Source organism: Myotis yumanensis, unplaced genomic scaffold, assembly GCF_028538775.1.
Source record: "Myotis yumanensis isolate MYYU_CA2020_CCGP unplaced genomic scaffold, mMyoYum1.0.hap1 SCAF_23, whole genome shotgun sequence".
NCBI classification, from domain to species: Eukaryota; Metazoa; Chordata; class Mammalia; order Chiroptera; family Vespertilionidae; genus Myotis; species Myotis yumanensis.
In genome coordinates this window covers 8,769,690-8,786,980 of record NW_027223774.1, presented here as the reverse complement: position 1 = coordinate 8,786,980, position 17,291 = coordinate 8,769,690, and the positions used below count along the sequence as shown (strand labels likewise).

The window sequence follows — 17,291 nt, the reverse complement described above, 5'->3', positions numbered from 1 at the left end:
TATACTTGCTATGTGCCAGGCTATGTAATATATATGTACATAACTCTATGTATGTGTGTGGTGTATGTATGTATATTACAATATACATTATAAATATGGGGATAAGAATAGCACTCACAGTATAGGGCTCTGGCAATGTATATTATACACAGGTATTATATATGCACATGATATATTATGTCATACACTACATCTCTATCTATGATATAGTATATTACCTGGTATACACTTTATGGGAAGAGAGGAGAATGACCCCCAGTGCTCAACATCCTTTCCTTCCACATGCTTATTGAGTATCTGTCATAGGCCAGGCACCAGGTGCTGGGGATAGAGCAGTGAATGAGAAGGCAAGACCTTTGTCCTCACAGAGCTGAGAATTCCGTGGGGAGAGACAGACACCTTAAACAAGTTAAAAACAAACAAACGGGGGCGTTTTCAGATATGGGCAAGTGGCATGAAGGAAATGCAATAGAGCAGTGATGGTGAACCTATGACAGGCGAACTCCATTTTTTTTTGGTTGATTTTTCTTTGTTAAATGGCATTTAAATATATAAAATAAATATCAAAAATAGAAGTCTTTGCTTTACTATGGTTGCAAATATCAAAAAATTTCTCTATGTGACACGGCACCGGAGTTAAGTTAGGGTTTTTCAAAATGCTGACACGGCGAGCTCAAAGGTTCGCCATCACTGCAATAGAGCGATGGGAGAGAGGATAAAGAACGATCCCAGCAGGACAATATGGGGAACAGCATCATTCATTCACTCGCTTACCCAACAACCATTTCTCCGGGCCCCGTGCAAACCAAACCTATGCTGGGGGTATTCATGACATAGAATCAACCCAGTTCCTGTCCTCAGGGAGCAATCAGACTGGAGGGGGAGACAGATAAAGAGTCACAGCCCAGAGCAGGGGGTGAGGATGATACCTGAGTGGCAAAGGGATGCTTCCTAGAGGAGGGGATTTAAGAGCTGGGTTTTGAGGGATGGATAGGAGTTTGCCAGGTGCAAAGGAGGGCACTTGCTAAGAGGTGAGGGAGAAGCTAGGTCAGGGATATGGAGAGAGGGAAGGCATTCCCATTCTCAGAGGCAGCAGCTTTCACCACTGAGGGGCAGGGGAGGCCCAGGAGTGACCGCCAGGTGCTCCCACAGCGTATTGGAATGCCACCCGGGCCTTCATGATCCTGGTCCTCCCTGTGTGCCACGTCCGGCATCATCATGGGCATCCTGGCCTTCGCTCAGCAGCCCACCTTCACCCGCCTCTCCAGGCCTTTTTCCACCGGCATCATGTTTTTCGCCTCCGGTGAGTGGATCCGCCCTACCCTCTCCCTCTCCCTACTCCCTACCCACCTCCAACCCCAATCCATTCCCCCGCCCCAACACCACTCTCATCCCAGACTCCTCACTCTCAACCCCACCCCCACCCTCATCCCAGCCCCACAACCAACACCAACACCCAGGCTGTTTCTAATCCCACCTATTCCGACACTTGCAATTCAGTTCTGGCATTAGCGTCAGACTCCACAGGTGTCTCCCCAACAAGACTGCCCCGACTTCAGCTACAAGTGGGGTCCCCAAGCCACCTGCGTTTTTGACCAACTGGCTACCAATTTGAGGGTTCCCAGGACCCACTCAGGTTTGAACATTTTTGTGAGAACAACTCACCAAACTCAGAAAAGCACTGTGCTTAACAATTACAGTTTTATTATAAAGGGGTGGGGAACGTTCGGCCCCTGGGTCACACGTATCAGGCCCCCGAAATCATTTGGTCTGGCCCTGCCCAGGCCTTAGGGGTGAGTTAATTACGTGTTTGAGCAAATACAGCAGGCTAATTTTTAAGTTGATCCTTCTGTATGGCCTGCGAATGATGTTATACGTATCCAAATGGCCCTTGGCAGAAAACAGGTTCCCCACCCCTGTTATAAAGGATCAACTCAAGACCAGCCAAATAAACAGACGCAGAAGGAGACGCCTGAGAGGGACCGCCCGCCCCCCCCCCCTACCCCCCCCTGCCCCCCACACACCCATGTGTTCAGCAACCAGGAAGCTCCCAGCACTTGGCATCCAGTGACTGAATCACTGGACCTATGATTGGACTCAACTTCCTCCCCGTCCCCTCCCCAGGGGGGCTGATATCAACCAGCTCAAAGCCTCAACTTTCGGTTCTGGTTGGTGGTTGGTCTTTCTGGCGACCAGCTCCCTTCCTGAGTCATCACCTCAGCTCAGCAACAGGTGTGATCTCAGAGGCTCAACAATGGCAAAGACACTCATAACTCAGGAAGTTCCAAGGACGTGGAGTCCTCCCAGGAACCAGAGACAAAGACCAGTCAGACTCTCTATGACATAGCACAGCCCTGCTCCATCCCCACCCCAGCCCCACCACTCCCTGTCCACCTGTCCTCGCCAGATCCCCATCCCCAATCCCACCCACCCCACCCTACCCCTCTCCTCAACCTCACGTCCACCCCCATCTCCAAGCCCAACTTCATCCCGGTTTCCACCCCACCCTCTCTCCCCAGCTATTTTTGTCCTGCTGGCCTTGGCCATTTACACCGGAGTCACCGTCAGCTTCTTCGGCCGCCGTTTCGGGGACTGGCGCTTTTCCTGGTCTTACATCCTGGGCTGGGTGGCCCTGCTCATGACCTTCTTTGCAGGTACCTGGGCTTGGGGGTGGGGAGGGCAGTGTCTGGGATGAGCAAGCATACTCCCCAGGGCGAGATGACAGGGTGTCTCCCATGGGCTCCCAGCACCCAGGCAGAAGGCAGACTCCAGATTCTGTAGACACCCAGGGGGCTTGAGAGGCTGGGGGTGGCGGGGAGCGCGGAGTGTCCATTGGGACCTTTTCTCGCACAGGAATTTTCTACATGTGTGCCTACCGGATGAATGAATGTCGGCGCCAGTCCACTCCCCGCTGAGCCCAGGTGTATCCATCAGCTTCATCGGGAGGTTAAAATGAGGTCACCGGAGAGGAGGGGGAGGGTCTAGAGGCCTGAAATCCTGGTTCCTGGGGGCATGAGGGGGCCCGGTCCTGGATTCTGGGTGGGGGCCCCTGACCCCCGAGTCCCACATGGAAGGAGAAAGAATGGGGCCTGGTGGGAGGGACCTGAGAAGACTCAAGGCTCCACCCCGGGGAGATGGGGTGGGGGTGGGGGGCGGGGTGTTTGAGAAATGGAATATCTATTAGAGCGATTTTTTGGATTCTAATAAAACTGATGTGAAACTACCACAGGGTGACTCCCTGAGGGGTGGGGGTGAGTGTGGCAAGTGGGGTTGGGGGGTGTATGAGGGCAACCCAACCTGCTGTTTCTGTAGACACGGGGACAGAGATCAATCATGCAGCCCCCACACAACTTCTAGGAAACGGGTGTGTAGGTCCCACTCTGACAACAATTCCAATGGGTATTTTTTCTTCTCCCCTCACACCACCCAGCAATGAACTCAATTCGGATATTATCTACCTGGAGATACTATCAGATCCCACAGGTTAAGGGCCCAGTCCTGCAAGACTGCACACCCCCCCTCCCTTCAGATGCCAATCACAGGCCACCAGCTTCTGACCACCAGCTATAGGTTGGAGGTCCCCATGACCCGCTCCTCAGGTTCCATGAATTTCTTAGAGCTGCTCACAGAGCCAGATGGAAGAGATGCAGAGGGCCAGGTGTGGGGCAGGGACTCAGAGCTTCTATGTCCTCTCTGAAGTCACCACTCTCCCCAAATCTCCCAGTGTTCACCACCCCTGAAACTCCCCGAGGAGGTTGCATGACACACGTGTGATTGATGAAATCCTTGGCCATTGGTGAGTGAACTCAACCTCTGGCTCCTCTCTCCTCCCCAGAGGTCAGGGGCTGGGACTGAGAGTTCCAACCCGCTAAGCCATTCTGTTTTTTTGTGATGGGGTGAGGCCACAACATTAGTAACAAAGAAACAGAATTTCCGGAGGACGAGGCCCAGAAATCAGGATTTTAAAAAGATACCCAGGTGATTCTCATGTGCAGCCAAGGTTGAGAACCACTGCTCTAAGCACATGGTCGGCTCCCCTGGCAACCATTCCCCCACCCTTAAGTGGGGTCCCAAAGTCACCTCATTTGCACCTGAATGGCTCCCGTGATTGGGAAATTCCAGGGCTTTTAGGAGCTGTCATAATCAGGACCCCCCAGATCAAACACATATTTCTTATTAGAAATCACAATATCACAGTAGGATAATAGGATAATTAGAGAGCTCAGTGGGAAAAAATAAACAAACTAGCTCCCTTGTCCACCTGCCCGCCCCCCATCTCTAGTTGGCTCCCCCAACCTCCTCTCCCCTCCCCAATGGGCTCCAGAACTCTGACCCTTCACCTCCTTCACCCACCTCTTCAGACACTATTCATGAGCTTGACCTTGACCTTGTCTTCATTCACTCAGTCACCCAATAAACGGATGTCGGCTGCCATGACATGTACTGACGCCAATCATAAAATAATAAGGCTATTTAGCAAGGGCAATTTCAGTAATATTTATCACCGCCTATGCTATTATTAATAGAGGCTGACTCCCTAGAAATACGATTTATTGGGGCCTCCTCCAGTCACCATAATGCTATGTTTATAGAGGCTTCATCCAAAAAATAATGGCAATTGAGGCCTTCTCTAATCCTACTTTAACGAGGCCTCGTTAAGTGGAAATATTTACGGAGGCTTAGTATTCCAGTAATCATGTTTATAGGGGCTTACTCTAGCAATGATGATGTTGTAACTGCTGACTCATACCTCCAACTTCTGACTCAGCCTTTCCACTCGACAAGAAGAGGCACCTCACACCTCACATATCTGACGCCGGGTTCCTGGTCCCGCTCACACCCCACACCTGCTCCTCCCATGGTCTCCCCAGCTTAGTAAATGACAGCTCCATTTTTATCCAGCTGCTTTCTCTGTTACATTCCACATCTGATTCATCAGCCAATAATGTTGGCTCTACCTTTAAAATGTGTTTGGGAATTTGACTCTTGCTTCACCAGTGATCACCCTAATGCAAGTCACCATCCGTCGTCTGTCACCTGGTTCATTGCCACACCCTCCTAACCAGCTCAGCCCTTACCCCGCCTGCCCTCCTCCACCTACAGTTCATTTTCTATGCAGCATCTGGAGAAATCTTTATTAAAATCATGTCACTCCTGCCCTGGCCGGTGTTTCTCAGGGGCTAGAGCAGGGGCCCTCAAACTTTTTAAACAGGGGGCCAGTTCACTGTCCCTCAGACCGTTGGAGGGCTGGACTATAGTTTAAAAAAACAACTATGAACAAATTCCTATGCACACTGCACATATCTTATTTTGAAGTAAAAAAACAAAACGGGAACAAATACAATATTTGTATTTGCATGTGGCCCGCGGGCCGTAGTTTGAGGACCCCTGGGCTAGAGCATTGGCTTGCACACCAAAGGGTGGCGGGTTCGATTCCTGTTAAAGGGCAAGTAGTGCCTGGATTGCAGGAGGTAAACGATCACTGTGTCTATCTCACATCGACGTTTCTCTCTCCTTCTCTCCTCATTCCCTTCCAGTTTCTCTAAAAATCAATGGGGGAAAATGTCCTCAGGTGATGACAACAAAAAATAAATCATGTCACTCCCACTCGAAGCCCTCCAGTGGCTCCAATCTCAGGTAAAAAAAAACAACAACACAAAAAAAACTAAAGTCTATCCAGATCATTCAAAATGCCACGTGTTCTGGCCCTGCTAACTCTCTGAGTTAATCCCCCTCCACTCACTACAGTTCAGGGGTCCCCGAGACCACCCCTGGGTTCAATGAGTTGCTAGAAGGACTCACAGAGCTCAGGAAAACGGTTGCGCTCACAGTTAATTTATTACAGCGAAAGGGTACAGTTTAACATCAGCAGAGCGAGGAGCGGCATCCAGGTGAGACCAGGCACCCAAACCCTGGTGTCCAGGGTTCTCATGGGGGAGGGGGCGGGGTCAGGCAAGAAGCACTCCCATGGCTGGCCTTAGTTATTCAGTTTCCAAGCATCTCCGGGGGTCAAACGGATATAGTAGACCCCTCCCCGTCCCAACCATGTTGATAGCATAAACAATCTGGAGTGGCCCAAGGACTCCAGGTAAACAGAGACACTTAGCAGACAGGAGGTTCCTCCCAGAACCAGGCAAGATCAACCTTTCTTTGGTCAATGGTAGTGGTGGGACTTGGGGAGGTGAGAAACAGCTACAGCCTTGAACTTGGAAATGGGATGAACAGGAAATGGGAGGAAGTTGAGGTAGGACTTATAGGGGTTGCGGGGGGGGGGGGGGGGAAGTATAAAGAAGGAAGTGGGTGTGGGACTGGGGCCGGAGCTGGGATTGGAAACAGTCTGGTGTGAGGATGGCAATGAGGATCCGGTTAAGTCTCAGGATGAGGATGGGTTTGGGTTTGGGTTTGTAGAGGGGGATGGGGTGCGTTTGGGGTTGGGTTTGCCAATAAGAATGGGGTCAGGTTGTGGGATAGGGTTGGTGTTAAGTTAGGGATTGGAGCTGGGGTTCAGAGATGGGTTGTGTTTGGGGTTGGGGACGGGATTGGTTAAGAGCTGGTTTGGGGAATTGGGTTGGGGTTGGAGCTGGAATTATTGATGGGGTTGAGAGAGGGTTAGGACTGGGTTGAGCTTGGATTGGGCTCAGAGGTGCATTTGGACATGAGCATGGGTTTAGGTCGGGAATTGGGGTGGGGTTGAGTTTGGGGTTGGAGCTGGGGTTGAGAGTGAGTTAGGTTTGCACATGAGGAGGGGGGTGGACTGGGTGATAGGGATGAGGTTAGGATGGGGGTGCGTTGGGGGATGGGGTCAAGATTGCAGCTGGACTCTATGCTCGGACCTTCCCCCCACCACACGCCCATGGCCCAGACTTCCTGAAGCCTGTCCAGTGCTCCTCACGGGAGCCATGTCCACGGCCATTTTTGCACTGCTCTCCTGCTCATGACCTGGATCTGGCTCTGAGAGCTTGTCCTTGTGGCCAGGTTCTTGGGAATGGCCAGTTACCTTACTGGTGAGGGTTTGAGTGAAGGATGGAGGCCTGCCAACTGGAGACTCCAATATAGGAAGAGGACCGACTGCTAGGTCCCGGGGTCTCCCTTCTCCAGCTGTCCTGGGGCTGCTGGCTCCGTTTGTCTTCACAACAGAGGTCCTCTTCAGGGACATTCCAGCTCCACAGGCTCAAGTTTGCCTGGGCCTTCTCCCTGGGCTCTGGCACCTTCACCTTCTACCTGCTCACAGGTGAGGTGCAGCCCAGGGCCCGATACTGTTGTGGGAGGAAGGTGCTTGGAGGGCTGGAGGGCCCCTCACTGACAGCCCTGGGCCCCTGGCAGGTACCATGACCCTCATGATCAAGCCGGCCATGCTCAGAGCTTAGCTGTGTGAACCGACACATCAGAGGAGGGGGTGGGCATGTTTTCCCCTCCACAGACTATTACAATCCTGATTCTCTACCTTCTGCCTGCCGTGAGGGAGGACCTGGAGGGGCCCTCCTTCAGGTTCCCGCCACCCACTCCCCATGCTGCAGGCCCTTCCCCCAGCACCCCTGCCTGGGACAGTGAGACCGTCCTCCCAGGAGTCACTAACCAGGAACCCCCCCTACCTTCCAGAGACCTCCATCACCCAGTGGGACGTCCCTTTGGCCTGTCCAGTGCGCTCCCCACACCACACCCCCACACCCCCACTTGTGTGACTCACAGCCAGCTACCTGGAAGGAGGGTGCAGAGGGGGTGGGGGAAGGGGGGCTGGGTCAGGCTCTGTGAGGCAGCAGGAGTTCCAGAACCCCCTCTCCCTGCAGCCATTTAAAGAGATAACCACCCACCCACCCACCCATCCACACAGGCATCTCCCAGCAAAGGGGCAGCTCAAAGCCAGAGGGTAGGTCTGTAGGGAGCCTGGGGACCAGGACATGGTAGACCATGTCCTCCTCAACACTTCTCTTCCCTTGACCCATAAGCGCTCCTGGTCCCCAGATCTGACTGTGCCTCCCAGGCCCCCACCCAGGCTCCTGCCCTTCCTGCTCCCTATATCCTGTACCTTCTACCAGCTTCAGTGGCCACGGTGCCCTGAGGCCATCCCAGACTCCATCGCTAGCCCTGGTCTCTCTCCAGAACCTTGGACTGGAGCCCTCACCTGCTCCTGGCCATCTCCCCGCACTCAACACCTCCCGCCTGAGCTCAGCATCCTCCAGCAAACCAGGAAGGACCCCACCATCTCACTCCTTGGCACTGTCCTTGCCCCTTTCTTGCTCTTCACCCCACAAAGCCCTTGGATCCCCAAGGCTAGGTCCTCCTGTTCCCTGAATCTTTCTGGCTACCTCCCTCCTTTCTACCTCATGCCCTGTACCTTGTCAGCCCTCGTCCTCACTCATGTCCTACCTGCTGGTAGCATTGCCAAGCTCCTTTCTCCCTCTCGGCCTCTCCTGAGACCTCAGAGAGGGCTTGCTGGCTCTGGGGGCTGACACTGCCCCACCCCTGCTCTCCTCCTGGCTCCCCAGCCCCCTTGAGAGAAAGTCAGCTGTGGCTTTAGGGGTCCTGGCTCCCACCCACCACTCCATTCTCATTTCCTCCCTCCCACTCCCACAGCCCACCTCCAGCCTTTTCATGCCTCCGTCTCAGCATCCTTCCTCCTGGATTCCCTTTCCTTGGCCCCCAGGAAGTCCCTAAACACCCTCTCCCCAGAGAGCTCACCTCCACCCCCCCACCACACCATCACCCTTTGTCCCACATCCTTCCTGGGCTGTGCCTGTCCCCTGGCCTATGTTACCTCCCCTCCCCCACCTGACTTGCAGCTCCCTCCCTCCCCCGCACCCTCCATGGGCATCACCTGGATCTGACTCCTGTCAGCATCCCCAGCCCCCAGCGAGGCCCAGCAGAAAGGATGTGCTTGGGGAAAGCCAGCAGAAGGAGAGAATGAATTACTGAAATGAGCAAGGAGAACTACAGCGCAGGTGAGGGTCCCAGAGGGAGTGAGGAGGAAAGTGCTGGAGCCAGAAAGGCATAGGGAAGAGCAGAGAAAGGCGGACGAAGAGGAGAGATGGAAACAGACAACAGACAATGGCCAGAGAAGCCGGGAGAGGATGTGGGCAGTGCCCGAATCCACACTGGGTGGGAGCCCTTGGGGAGCAGGTCGAGGTTTCAGATTCTTTTCTGGGTGCCCAGTGTCGCCCACCAGGGAGCTGGCGTGCCATGGGCTTGTGTCATGGTTGAATTAACCTCAAAATAATCAGACTGCAGCAAATCCTTGTTGAAAGAATGAATAAACAAACAATGGGGCTATGGAAGGGCTGGGGGCGAGGGCCGAGGGAGGGCCAGGTGATCCCATGGCTCCAGATGATGCTTGGATGATGCTTTCCAACCCACCTGCTGTCCTCACCTTCGGCTCACAGTTGGTCATAGCCAGGCAGAGGGGCACGGGAGTGAGCAACCAGACCCAGGCTACCTGGGGTGGCAGAGGGAGGTTAGTTAGCACCTGCCCCCGTCCCCACCTGCTCCCCAGATCCCCAGTGAGCCCTCCCCAACTCCCGAGGCAACAGTCACCTGCACTGAACCAGAGAAGAGCTGAAACCCAGCCCAGGTAGAAGGACCAGGAGAAGGAGGACTGGATCTGGGGGTGTCGAGGTTCGCTCCACCGATGACCAGCGTAGACGGCCATGGCCACAACCATGAAGAGGGCTGAAACAAGATACAAGGAGACTGCTCAGCCCCTCTGCGGGAATTCACAGTCCCCAAGGCCCACGGCCAGTCCACATTCCTTACCTGCAACAAAGGCTGTGATGGACGAGACCAGGGGGACGCGGCCCGGGACGGGCAGTGAGGGGATGCAGGACAGGATCAGGAGGCCCACAGACCCCAGGCCACACAGGGCGGCCAGAATGCTGAAGGCCTGTGTCACGTGGATGTAGTCTGCTCAGAGAGAAGACCGCTGAGGACCTGTCCCCTCTGGCTCTTCTCCCCTGTCCCCCAGACAAGACACACCACTCCCCCTTACCTGCTAATAACTGCGCACCCCGCTTCGGCCAGAGGCCTGAGTGAGCTGAAGAGCTGGGCCCGATGGCCACGAACCAGAAATCCGTGCTCAGAGCAACCAGGGCAGAGACCAGGGCCAGGGAGCCGGCCAGCAGGGCCAGGGACCGACAGGGCTCCATGGGGGGTGAGCGTTGGGTTCCTGGGTCTCTGAGAGAAGAGGCTGTGGACCCGGACTCCTGGGTCCTCTGAGCCCCCCAAAAGCAAAGAAGCCAGCAAGCAGTTGAGGCAACTCGGGGTGCCCTGAGCTCCTTAGGACCAGACTGGTTCTGTTTCACCCATTTCAGTTCCTGGCAACGGATTCTCACACACCCTCCCTTCCTGGGTTGTACCGATGATGTCTCCCCTCCCCGAGGTCCTGGTCCTCCACTCACAGTGTGTGGTGGGGCAGGGTGTCATCGGTGGTTTGGTCAGTGGTTCAGAACCTGCCTCGCTGTCTCAGGTTCTGTAGCTCTCACCCTCGGAGCCTTGCTCAACAGCAGAGGGGGGGCTTCCCGGAAGAGATGACAGGCTTAGGGGCTCCGAGGTGGGGTTGGCGCATGAGGCCAGGGTGTGAGTTCAACGAGGGGAGGGATGTGGCCACAGGGGACAGTTGGGGGATGTGTCATGTCTTCCTGTGAGTGCGGCAACCTTCCGTTCTGGGGGAGGGGAGGCCCACTCTAAGGCCTCTATGATGCCTGGGGCTGAAGGAGAAAGGAGCTGGAGATGTGGACACCAGGTCCTGAGGGAGGAGGGGGTGGGTGGGCAGGTGGCGGGTTCCTGGGCCCCTGCTTGCAGCGTATGCTCAGGGCAGGTAGAAGGGAGAGAATCACGATTGTAAAAGCCTGTGGAGGGGAAAACACGCCCACCTCCTCCTCTGATGTGTGAGTTCACACAGCTCTGCTCTGAGCATGGCCGGCTTGATCATGAGGGTCATGGTACCATCAGGGGCCCAGGGATGTCAGTGCAGGGCCCTCCGGCCCTCCAAGAGTCTTCCTCTCAAACCAGTATCAGGCCCTGGGCCTCACCTCACCTGTGAGCAGGTAGAAGGTGAAGGTGCCACAGCTCAGGGAGAAGACTCAGGCAAACTTGACCCTGTGGAGCTGGAAGGCCCTGAGGAGGACCTCTGTTGTGAAGACAAACCTGAGACAGCAAGGCAGGTTCTGAACCACTGACCAAACCACCGATGACACCCTGCCCCACCACACACTGTGAGTGGGGGATCAGGACCTCGGGGAGGGGAGATGTTATCGGTTCAACCCAGGAAGAGAGGGTATGTGAGAATCTGCTGCCAGGAACTGAAATGGGTGAAACAGAACCAGTCTGGTCCTAAGGAGCTCAGGGCCCCCCAAGTTGCCTCAACTGTTTGCTGGCTTCTTTGCTTTTTTGGGGGCTCAGAGGACCCAGGAGTCTGGGTCCACAGCCTCTTCTCTCAGAGACCCAGGAACCCAGCGCTCACCCCCATGGAGCCCTGTCGGTCCCTGGCCCTGCTGGCCGGCTCCCTGGCCCTGGTCTCTGCCCTGGTTGCTCTGAGCACGGATTTCTGGTTCGTGGCCATCGGGCCCAGATCTACAGCTCACTCGGGCCTCTGGCCGAAGCGGGATGAGTTAGTAGCAGGTAAGGGGGAGTGGTGTGTCTTGTCTGGGGGACAGGGGAGAAGAGCCAGAGGGGACAGGTCCTCAGCGGTCTCCTCTCTGAGCAGGCGTCATCCACGTGACACAGACCTTCGGCATTCTGGCCGCCCTGTGTGGCCTGGTGTCTGTGAGCCTCCTGGTCCTGTCCTGCATCCCCTCACTGTCCGCCCCGGGCCGCGGCCCCCTGGTCTCGTCCATCACAGCCTTTGTTGCAGGTAAGGAATGTGGACTGGCCGTGGGCCTTGGGGACTGTGAATTCCCGCAGAGGGGCTGAGCAGTCTCCTTGTCTCTTGTCTCAGCCCTCTTCACGGTGGTGGCCATGGCCGTTTACACCGGTCATCGGTGGAGCCAACCTCGAAAGCCCCAGATCCAGTCCTTCTTCTCCTGGTCCTTCTACCTGGGCTGGGTTTCGGCTCTCCTCTGGTTCAGTGCAGGTGACTGTTGCCTCGGGAGTTGGGGAGGGCCCACTGGGGGCTCTGTGGGAGCAGGTGGGGGCAGGGACAAGGGCTAACTAAGCTTCCTGTGCCACCCCAGGTAGCCTGGGTCTGGTCGCTCATTCCCGTGCCCCTCGGCCTGGCTATGATGAAGTGTGAGCCCAACATATGAGCCGAAGGTGAGGACAGCCGGTGGGTTGGAAAGCATCATCCAAGCATCATCTGGAGCCATGGGATCACCTGGTCTTCCCTCGGCCCTCACCCCCAGCCCTTCCATAGCCCCATTGTTTGTTTATTCATTCTTTCAACAACGATTTGCTGCAGTCTGATTATTTTGAGGTTAATTCAACCATGACACAAGCCCATGGCACGCCAGCTCCCCGGTGGGCGACACTGGGCACCCAGAAAAGAATCTGAAACCTCGACCTGCTCTCCAAGGGCTCCCACCCAGTGTGGATTCGGGCACTGCCCACATCCTCTCCCCGCTTCTCTGGCCTTTGTCTGTTGTCTGTTTCCATCTCTCCTCTTCCTCCCCCTTTCTCTGCTCTTCCTTATGCCTTTCTGGCTCCAGCACTTTCCTCCTCACTCCCTCACAGCCCCTCACCTGAGCTGTAGTTCTCCTTGCTCATTTCAGTAATTCATTCTCTCCTTCTGCTGGCTTTCCCCAAGCACATCCTTTCTGCTGGGCCTCGCTGGGGGCTGGGGACACTGACTGGAGTCAGATCCAGGTGATGCCCATGAGGGTGCGGGGTGGGCAGGGGGGTGCGGGGGGAATGCAAGTCAGGTGGGGGGGGGGGAGGTAACATAGGCCAGGGGACAGGCACAACCCAGGAAGGATGTGGGACAAAGGGTGATGGTGTGGTGGGGGGTGGAGGTGAGCTCTCTGGGGAGAGGGTGTTCAGGGACTTCCTGAGGGCAAGGGAAAGGGAATCCAGGAGGAAGGGTGCCGAGACAGAGGCATGAAAAGGCTGGAAGTGGGCTGTGGAGGTGGGAGGGAGGAAATGAGAATGGAGTGGTGGGTGGGAGCCAGGACCCCTAAAGTCACAGCTGACTTTCTCTCAAGGGGGTTGGGGAGTCAGGAGGAGAGCAGGGGCGGGGCAGTGTCAGCCCCCAGCGCCAATAAGCCCTCTCTGAGGTCTCTGGAGAGGCTGAGAGGGACAAAGGATCTTGGCAATGCGACCAACAGGTAGGACATGAGGGAGGCCGAGGGCTGACAGGGAACAGGGCATTAGGTGGAAAGGAGGGAGGTAGCCAGAAAGATTCAGGGAGCAGGAGGACCTGGCCTTGGGGATCCACGGGCTTTGTGGGGTGAAGAGCAAGAAGGGGGCAAGGACAGTGCCAAGGAGTGAGATGGTGGGGTCCTTCCTGGTTTGCTGGAGGATGCTGAGCTCAGGCGGGAGGTGTTGAGTGCGGGGAGATGGCCAGGAGCAGGTGAGGGCTCTAGTCCAAGGTTCTGGAGAGAGACCAGGGCTAGCGATGGAGTCTGGGATGGCCTCAGGGCACCGTGGCCACTGAAGCTGGTAGAAGGTACAGGATATAGGGAGCAGGAAGGGCAGGAGCCTGGGTGGGGGCCTGGGAGGCACAGTCAGATCTGGGGACCAGGAGCGCTTATGGGTCAAGGGAAGAGAAGTGTTGAGGAGGACATGGTCTACCATGTCCTGGTCCCCAGGCTCCCTACAGACCTACCCTCTGGCTTTGAGCTGCCCCTTTGCTGGGAGATGCCTGTGTGGATGGGTGGGTGGGTGGGTGGTTATCTCTTTAAATGGCTGCAGGGAGAGGGGGTTCTGGAACTCCTGCTGCCTCACAGAGCCTGACCCAGCCCCCCTTCCCCCACCCCCTCTGCACCCTCCTTCCAGGTAGCTGGCTGTGAGTCACACAAGTGGGGGTGTGGGGGTGTGGTGTGGGGAGCGCACTGGACAGGCCAAAGGGAAGTCCCACTGGGTGATGGAGGTCTCTGGAAGGTAGGGGGGTTCCTGATCAGTGACTCCTGGTGGGACGGTCTCACCGTCCCAGGCAGGGGTGCTGGGGGAAGGGCCTGCAGCATGGCGGGGAGGGAAGACCTAAAGGAGGACACCGGGAGGTCCCCAGAAGCAGTGGTCCCAGGCAGGGGTGTCGGGGCAGCCGGCTGGGACATGGAGAGACATGGGGGGGGGTGGTTTCGGGGTGGGAGGGGTGTTGGCCAATCTAGCGTGTGTGGCCTCTGCAGCAGCCCCCCTGGCATGGGGGTGAAGCGGAGCCTTCAGTGCGGGGGCACCCTGCTGGGCCTCTTGGCCAACATCTTCACGGTGCTCTCCACGGCCTCCAACTACTGGATCCGCTTCCCCACGGGACACAGCGGCCTGTGGCAGGACTGTACCCAGGGCACCTGCTCTAATATGCCCTGCCAGTGTGAGGCCCAGGCCGTGCAGATGGTGTCAGCCCCCCAGCCCCCCAGACCCCACTACACAGACAGCCCCAGCTCTGCCCACAGCTGGCCCCTCCCCTGACTCAACAGCTGGGCACACCCTGGGAGGCCCCCACCCCACCCCCTCCGCTCCAGCCTCAGTTCTAGCTGCCCCTAGGTGACCGAGGCTACCACCAACATGACCACATCCCCTCATGACAACTTCCATGTCCCCGTCCCTGCCCCCCGCGTCCCCCCCCCCCCCCCCGCACCACGACTCTGCGGCCAGCCCTGTGCCAGTGGGTGGGGGCGGTGGCCAGGGTGGCCCTGGCTGCGCGGGGCTGAGGCGGCGGCTCTCCCCAGCCATGCTGGCGGTGACCGGGGCGTGCATGGTGCTGGGGGCCGCCTTCAGCATCGTGGGCTTGGTGATGGCGCTGCGGATCCTGTGTCAGGAGGGCAACTCACCGGGCCGGACCACGAGCACTGTCTTCTTCCTCTGCGGTGAGACAGGACCAGCGCCCCCAGGCAGGGGACAGGGGTCCCCCATTGCTCTCGACTCAGGGCCTTGGAAAGGAGCCAAGGAGAGGGGCTGGCGACCCCAAGGATTCCGGGAACACAGCCAGAGAGGGTGGGGCTAGGGGCGGGACCCGGAGGAGGTGGGCGAGGTCTTCTGCAGCTGAGAGGTCCGGAGGGGGCGTGGCCAAGACGGTGGGCGCGATTTGGGCGGGGTCTGGATGCAGCCCCGCCCCCACGCCCCGCTTATCATCTGGCGGGGTGGGTGTGGCCAGAACGGTGGGCGGGATCTGGGTGGGGCCTGGGTGAAGCCCCGCCTCCTCCAGGCCCCACTTATCATCTGGAGGGTGGGCGTGGCCAGGACGGTGGGCGCGATCTTGGTGGGGCCTGGGTGCAGCCCCGCCCCCTCCAAGCCACGCTTATAATCTGGCGGGTGGGCGTGGCCAGGCCTCCTGCTGCTGATTGGTTTGACAGGCTACACCTTGAAGAATGCGCGGAAAAACGACGTCTTCTTCTCCTGGTCCTATTTTTTGGGGTGGATGGCTGTACCTTTCTATATTCTCGCGGGTAACTTGGACAGCGGGAAGGGGATGGAGGAGAATACACGGGGGGACCCTCCTCCCCGCACAGATTGCCCAGCCGCCCTTCCAGGAAACCCCAGTCTGACCTCCCGGGAACTCCCCAACAGACTCCACTCCCGGCTTTCATAGACCCGACAGAGATGCCCGAGGAGCACCCCCCCACACACGCACAAATAAAACCCAGGCCCCTCCCGCCATCCGCCCCTGGACCCACCCACTCCTCCCACGCTGCTCTGCCTCCCGCCAGGCTTCTGCTTTCTGCTCGTGGACATGATCCTGCGGAGTATGGATGCCATCAGCGGGTTCCCCGTGTGCTTGTGACCGCAGCCGGCCTGGGGCGGAATAAAGGCTCCCGCTTAGCTTCCACCTCTGGCTCCGCCTGCCTTTCTGGGGATGCGAGGACTCGGACACGGGCCATGTGCACACACGTGGGAACGTGTCAATGAAGAACACGGGGACTCGGGACACGGGGGTCCATAGAGGTTCAGGGAGGACAGAAGGACATGAACCTATAGGGCAGCGGTTCTCAACCTGTGGGTCACGACCCCTATGGGGGTCGAACGACCCTTTCACAGGGGTCGCCTAAGACCATCGGAAAAAACATATATAATTATATATTCTTTTTGTGATGAATCACTATGCTTTCATTATGTTCAATTTGTAACAATGAAAAGACATCCTGCATATCAGATATTTACATTACGATTCATAACAGGAGCAACATTACAGTTATGAAGTAGCAACGGAAATAATTTTATGGTTGGGGGTCACCACAACATGAGGAGCTGTATTAATGGGTCGCGGCATTAGGAAGGTTGAGAACCACTGCTATAAGGAATTTGGAGACCCGTGGTACCCGGCATGCACACACGAACATGAAGTGGACAAAGGACCGGGATGCGGTGGGAGCTGGTTTGGCGCATGGATAGAGCGTCGGCCGGTGAATTGACGGGATCCGGGTTGGATTCCGGTCCAGGGCGTGTACCTTGGTTGCAGGCATATCCCCAGTAGGGAGCGTGGAGGAGGCAGCTGATCTATGTTTCTAACTCTCTATATAAAAATCAATAAAGTATATATATATATATATATATATATATATATATTAAATATATTTTATTGATTTTTTACAGAGAGGAAGGGAGAGGGATAGAGAGTTAGAAACATCGATGAGAGAGAAACATGGATCAGCTACCTCCTGCACACTCCCTACTGGGGATGTGCCTGCAACCAAGGTACATGCCCTTGACCGGAATCGAACCTGGGACTCTTCAGTCCGAAGGCCGATGCTCTATCCACTGAGCCAAACCGGTCAGGGCACTAAAGTATATTTTTTAAAAAAGGGACATGGATGTGGCGGGGAACGGGGACACGAGGCGCATGGGGAGGATGTAGAGCAATCACGGGAGGATTCAGGGGCGTGGGGTGGGCGCGGGGACACTGGCGCTGCGACTTTGAGACGCGAGGAAGACCGGGGAACTGGGGCAGGGGTAGGTCGGAGGACGCTGGGGAAAACGTAGAACGCCTGGCGCCTTCCCTCCTCCGCTCCCTCCCCCGGGAGCGACCTTTCCCCTAGTTCCCGGCCACGCCCCCTTCCCAAGCCCTTGTCGCTTATCTCCGGGTTCCGCCTCTCCCTCTGGAATCCGTTTCCCATTGGTCCTCATCCGCTTGACACACCTCCCTCACTCCGGCCTTCCGATTGGTCCTTTGTTGGGGCGGAGGCGGGCACCGCAGAGGTGACTGGCTGGCCGCCCGG

General features: G+C 56.7%; 4 protein-coding genes across 4 annotated transcripts in view; 3 read left to right on the top strand and 1 right to left on the bottom strand.

Annotated features, from left to right (window-relative positions):
* LIM2 (lens intrinsic membrane protein 2) overlaps window positions 1-2,915 on the top strand; it is a 4,289-nt gene extending 1,374 nt beyond the window's left edge. Inside the window, 4 exon segments of the mRNA XM_070401798.1 lie at window positions 1,153-1,187; window positions 1,189-1,303; window positions 2,520-2,654; window positions 2,854-2,915. Coding sequence (XP_070257899.1) covers window positions 1,153-1,187; window positions 1,189-1,303; window positions 2,520-2,654; window positions 2,854-2,915 — 347 coding nt within the window.
* Window positions 2,916-8,888: 5,973 nt separating this feature from the next.
* LOC138999625 (protein NKG7-like) lies at window positions 8,889-10,436 on the bottom strand. Its single transcript, XM_070401796.1, has 4 exons — window positions 9,980-10,436; window positions 9,748-9,894; window positions 9,529-9,663; window positions 8,889-9,430 (listed from the first exon to the last, which is right to left on the bottom strand). The coding sequence occupies exons 1-4, from the start codon at window positions 10,134-10,136 to the stop codon at window positions 9,372-9,374; spliced, it is 498 nt and encodes a 165-aa protein (XP_070257897.1). The 5' UTR covers window positions 10,137-10,436; the 3' UTR covers window positions 8,889-9,371.
* Window positions 10,437-11,270: 834 nt separating this feature from the next.
* On the top strand, window positions 11,271-12,390 carry NKG7 (natural killer cell granule protein 7). The gene is made up of 4 exons (XM_070401797.1): window positions 11,271-11,610; window positions 11,696-11,842; window positions 11,927-12,061; window positions 12,162-12,390. Exons 1-4 carry the CDS (start codon window positions 11,457-11,459, stop codon window positions 12,218-12,220), a joined length of 495 nt encoding a protein of 164 aa, XP_070257898.1. The 5' UTR covers window positions 11,271-11,456; the 3' UTR covers window positions 12,221-12,390.
* Window positions 12,391-14,280: 1,890 nt separating this feature from the next.
* Window positions 14,281-15,859, top strand: CLDND2 (claudin domain containing 2). The gene is made up of 4 exons (XM_070401799.1): window positions 14,281-14,449; window positions 14,808-14,945; window positions 15,405-15,524; window positions 15,786-15,859. Exons 1-4 carry the CDS (start codon window positions 14,281-14,283, stop codon window positions 15,857-15,859), a joined length of 501 nt encoding a protein of 166 aa, XP_070257900.1.
* The last annotated feature ends 1,432 nt before the right edge of the window (window positions 15,860-17,291 follow it).

Bases quoted from the DNA above. Each gene is read 5' to 3' on its own strand.
- LOC138999625 (XM_070401796.1), bottom strand. From the start codon at position 10,136: ATGGAGCCCTGTCGGTCCCTGGCCCTGCTGGCCGGCTCCCTGGCCCTG. The intron at 9,895-9,979 runs GTAAGGGGGAGT...CTCTCTGAGCAG, and splicing joins GGGTGCGCAGTTATTAGCAG to ACTACATCCACGTGACACAG. The intron at 9,431-9,528 runs GTGACTGTTGCC...CTGCCACCCCAG, and splicing joins TCTTCTCTGGTTCAGTGCAG to GTAGCCTGGGTCTGGTTGCT.
- NKG7 (XM_070401797.1), top strand. From the start codon at position 11,457: ATGGAGCCCTGTCGGTCCCTGGCCCTGCTGGCCGGCTCCCTGGCCCTG. The intron at 11,843-11,926 runs GTAAGGAATGTG...CTCTTGTCTCAG, and splicing joins CATCACAGCCTTTGTTGCAG to CCCTCTTCACGGTGGTGGCC. The intron at 12,062-12,161 runs GTGACTGTTGCC...GTGCCACCCCAG, and splicing joins TCTCCTCTGGTTCAGTGCAG to GTAGCCTGGGTCTGGTCGCT.
- CLDND2 (XM_070401799.1), top strand. From the start codon at position 14,281: ATGGGGGTGAAGCGGAGCCTTCAGTGCGGGGGCACCCTGCTGGGCCTC. The intron at 14,450-14,807 runs GTGAGGCCCAGG...GGCTCTCCCCAG, and splicing joins CTCTAATATGCCCTGCCAGT to CCATGCTGGCGGTGACCGGG. The intron at 15,525-15,785 runs GTAACTTGGACA...GCCTCCCGCCAG, and splicing joins ACCTTTCTATATTCTCGCGG to GCTTCTGCTTTCTGCTCGTG.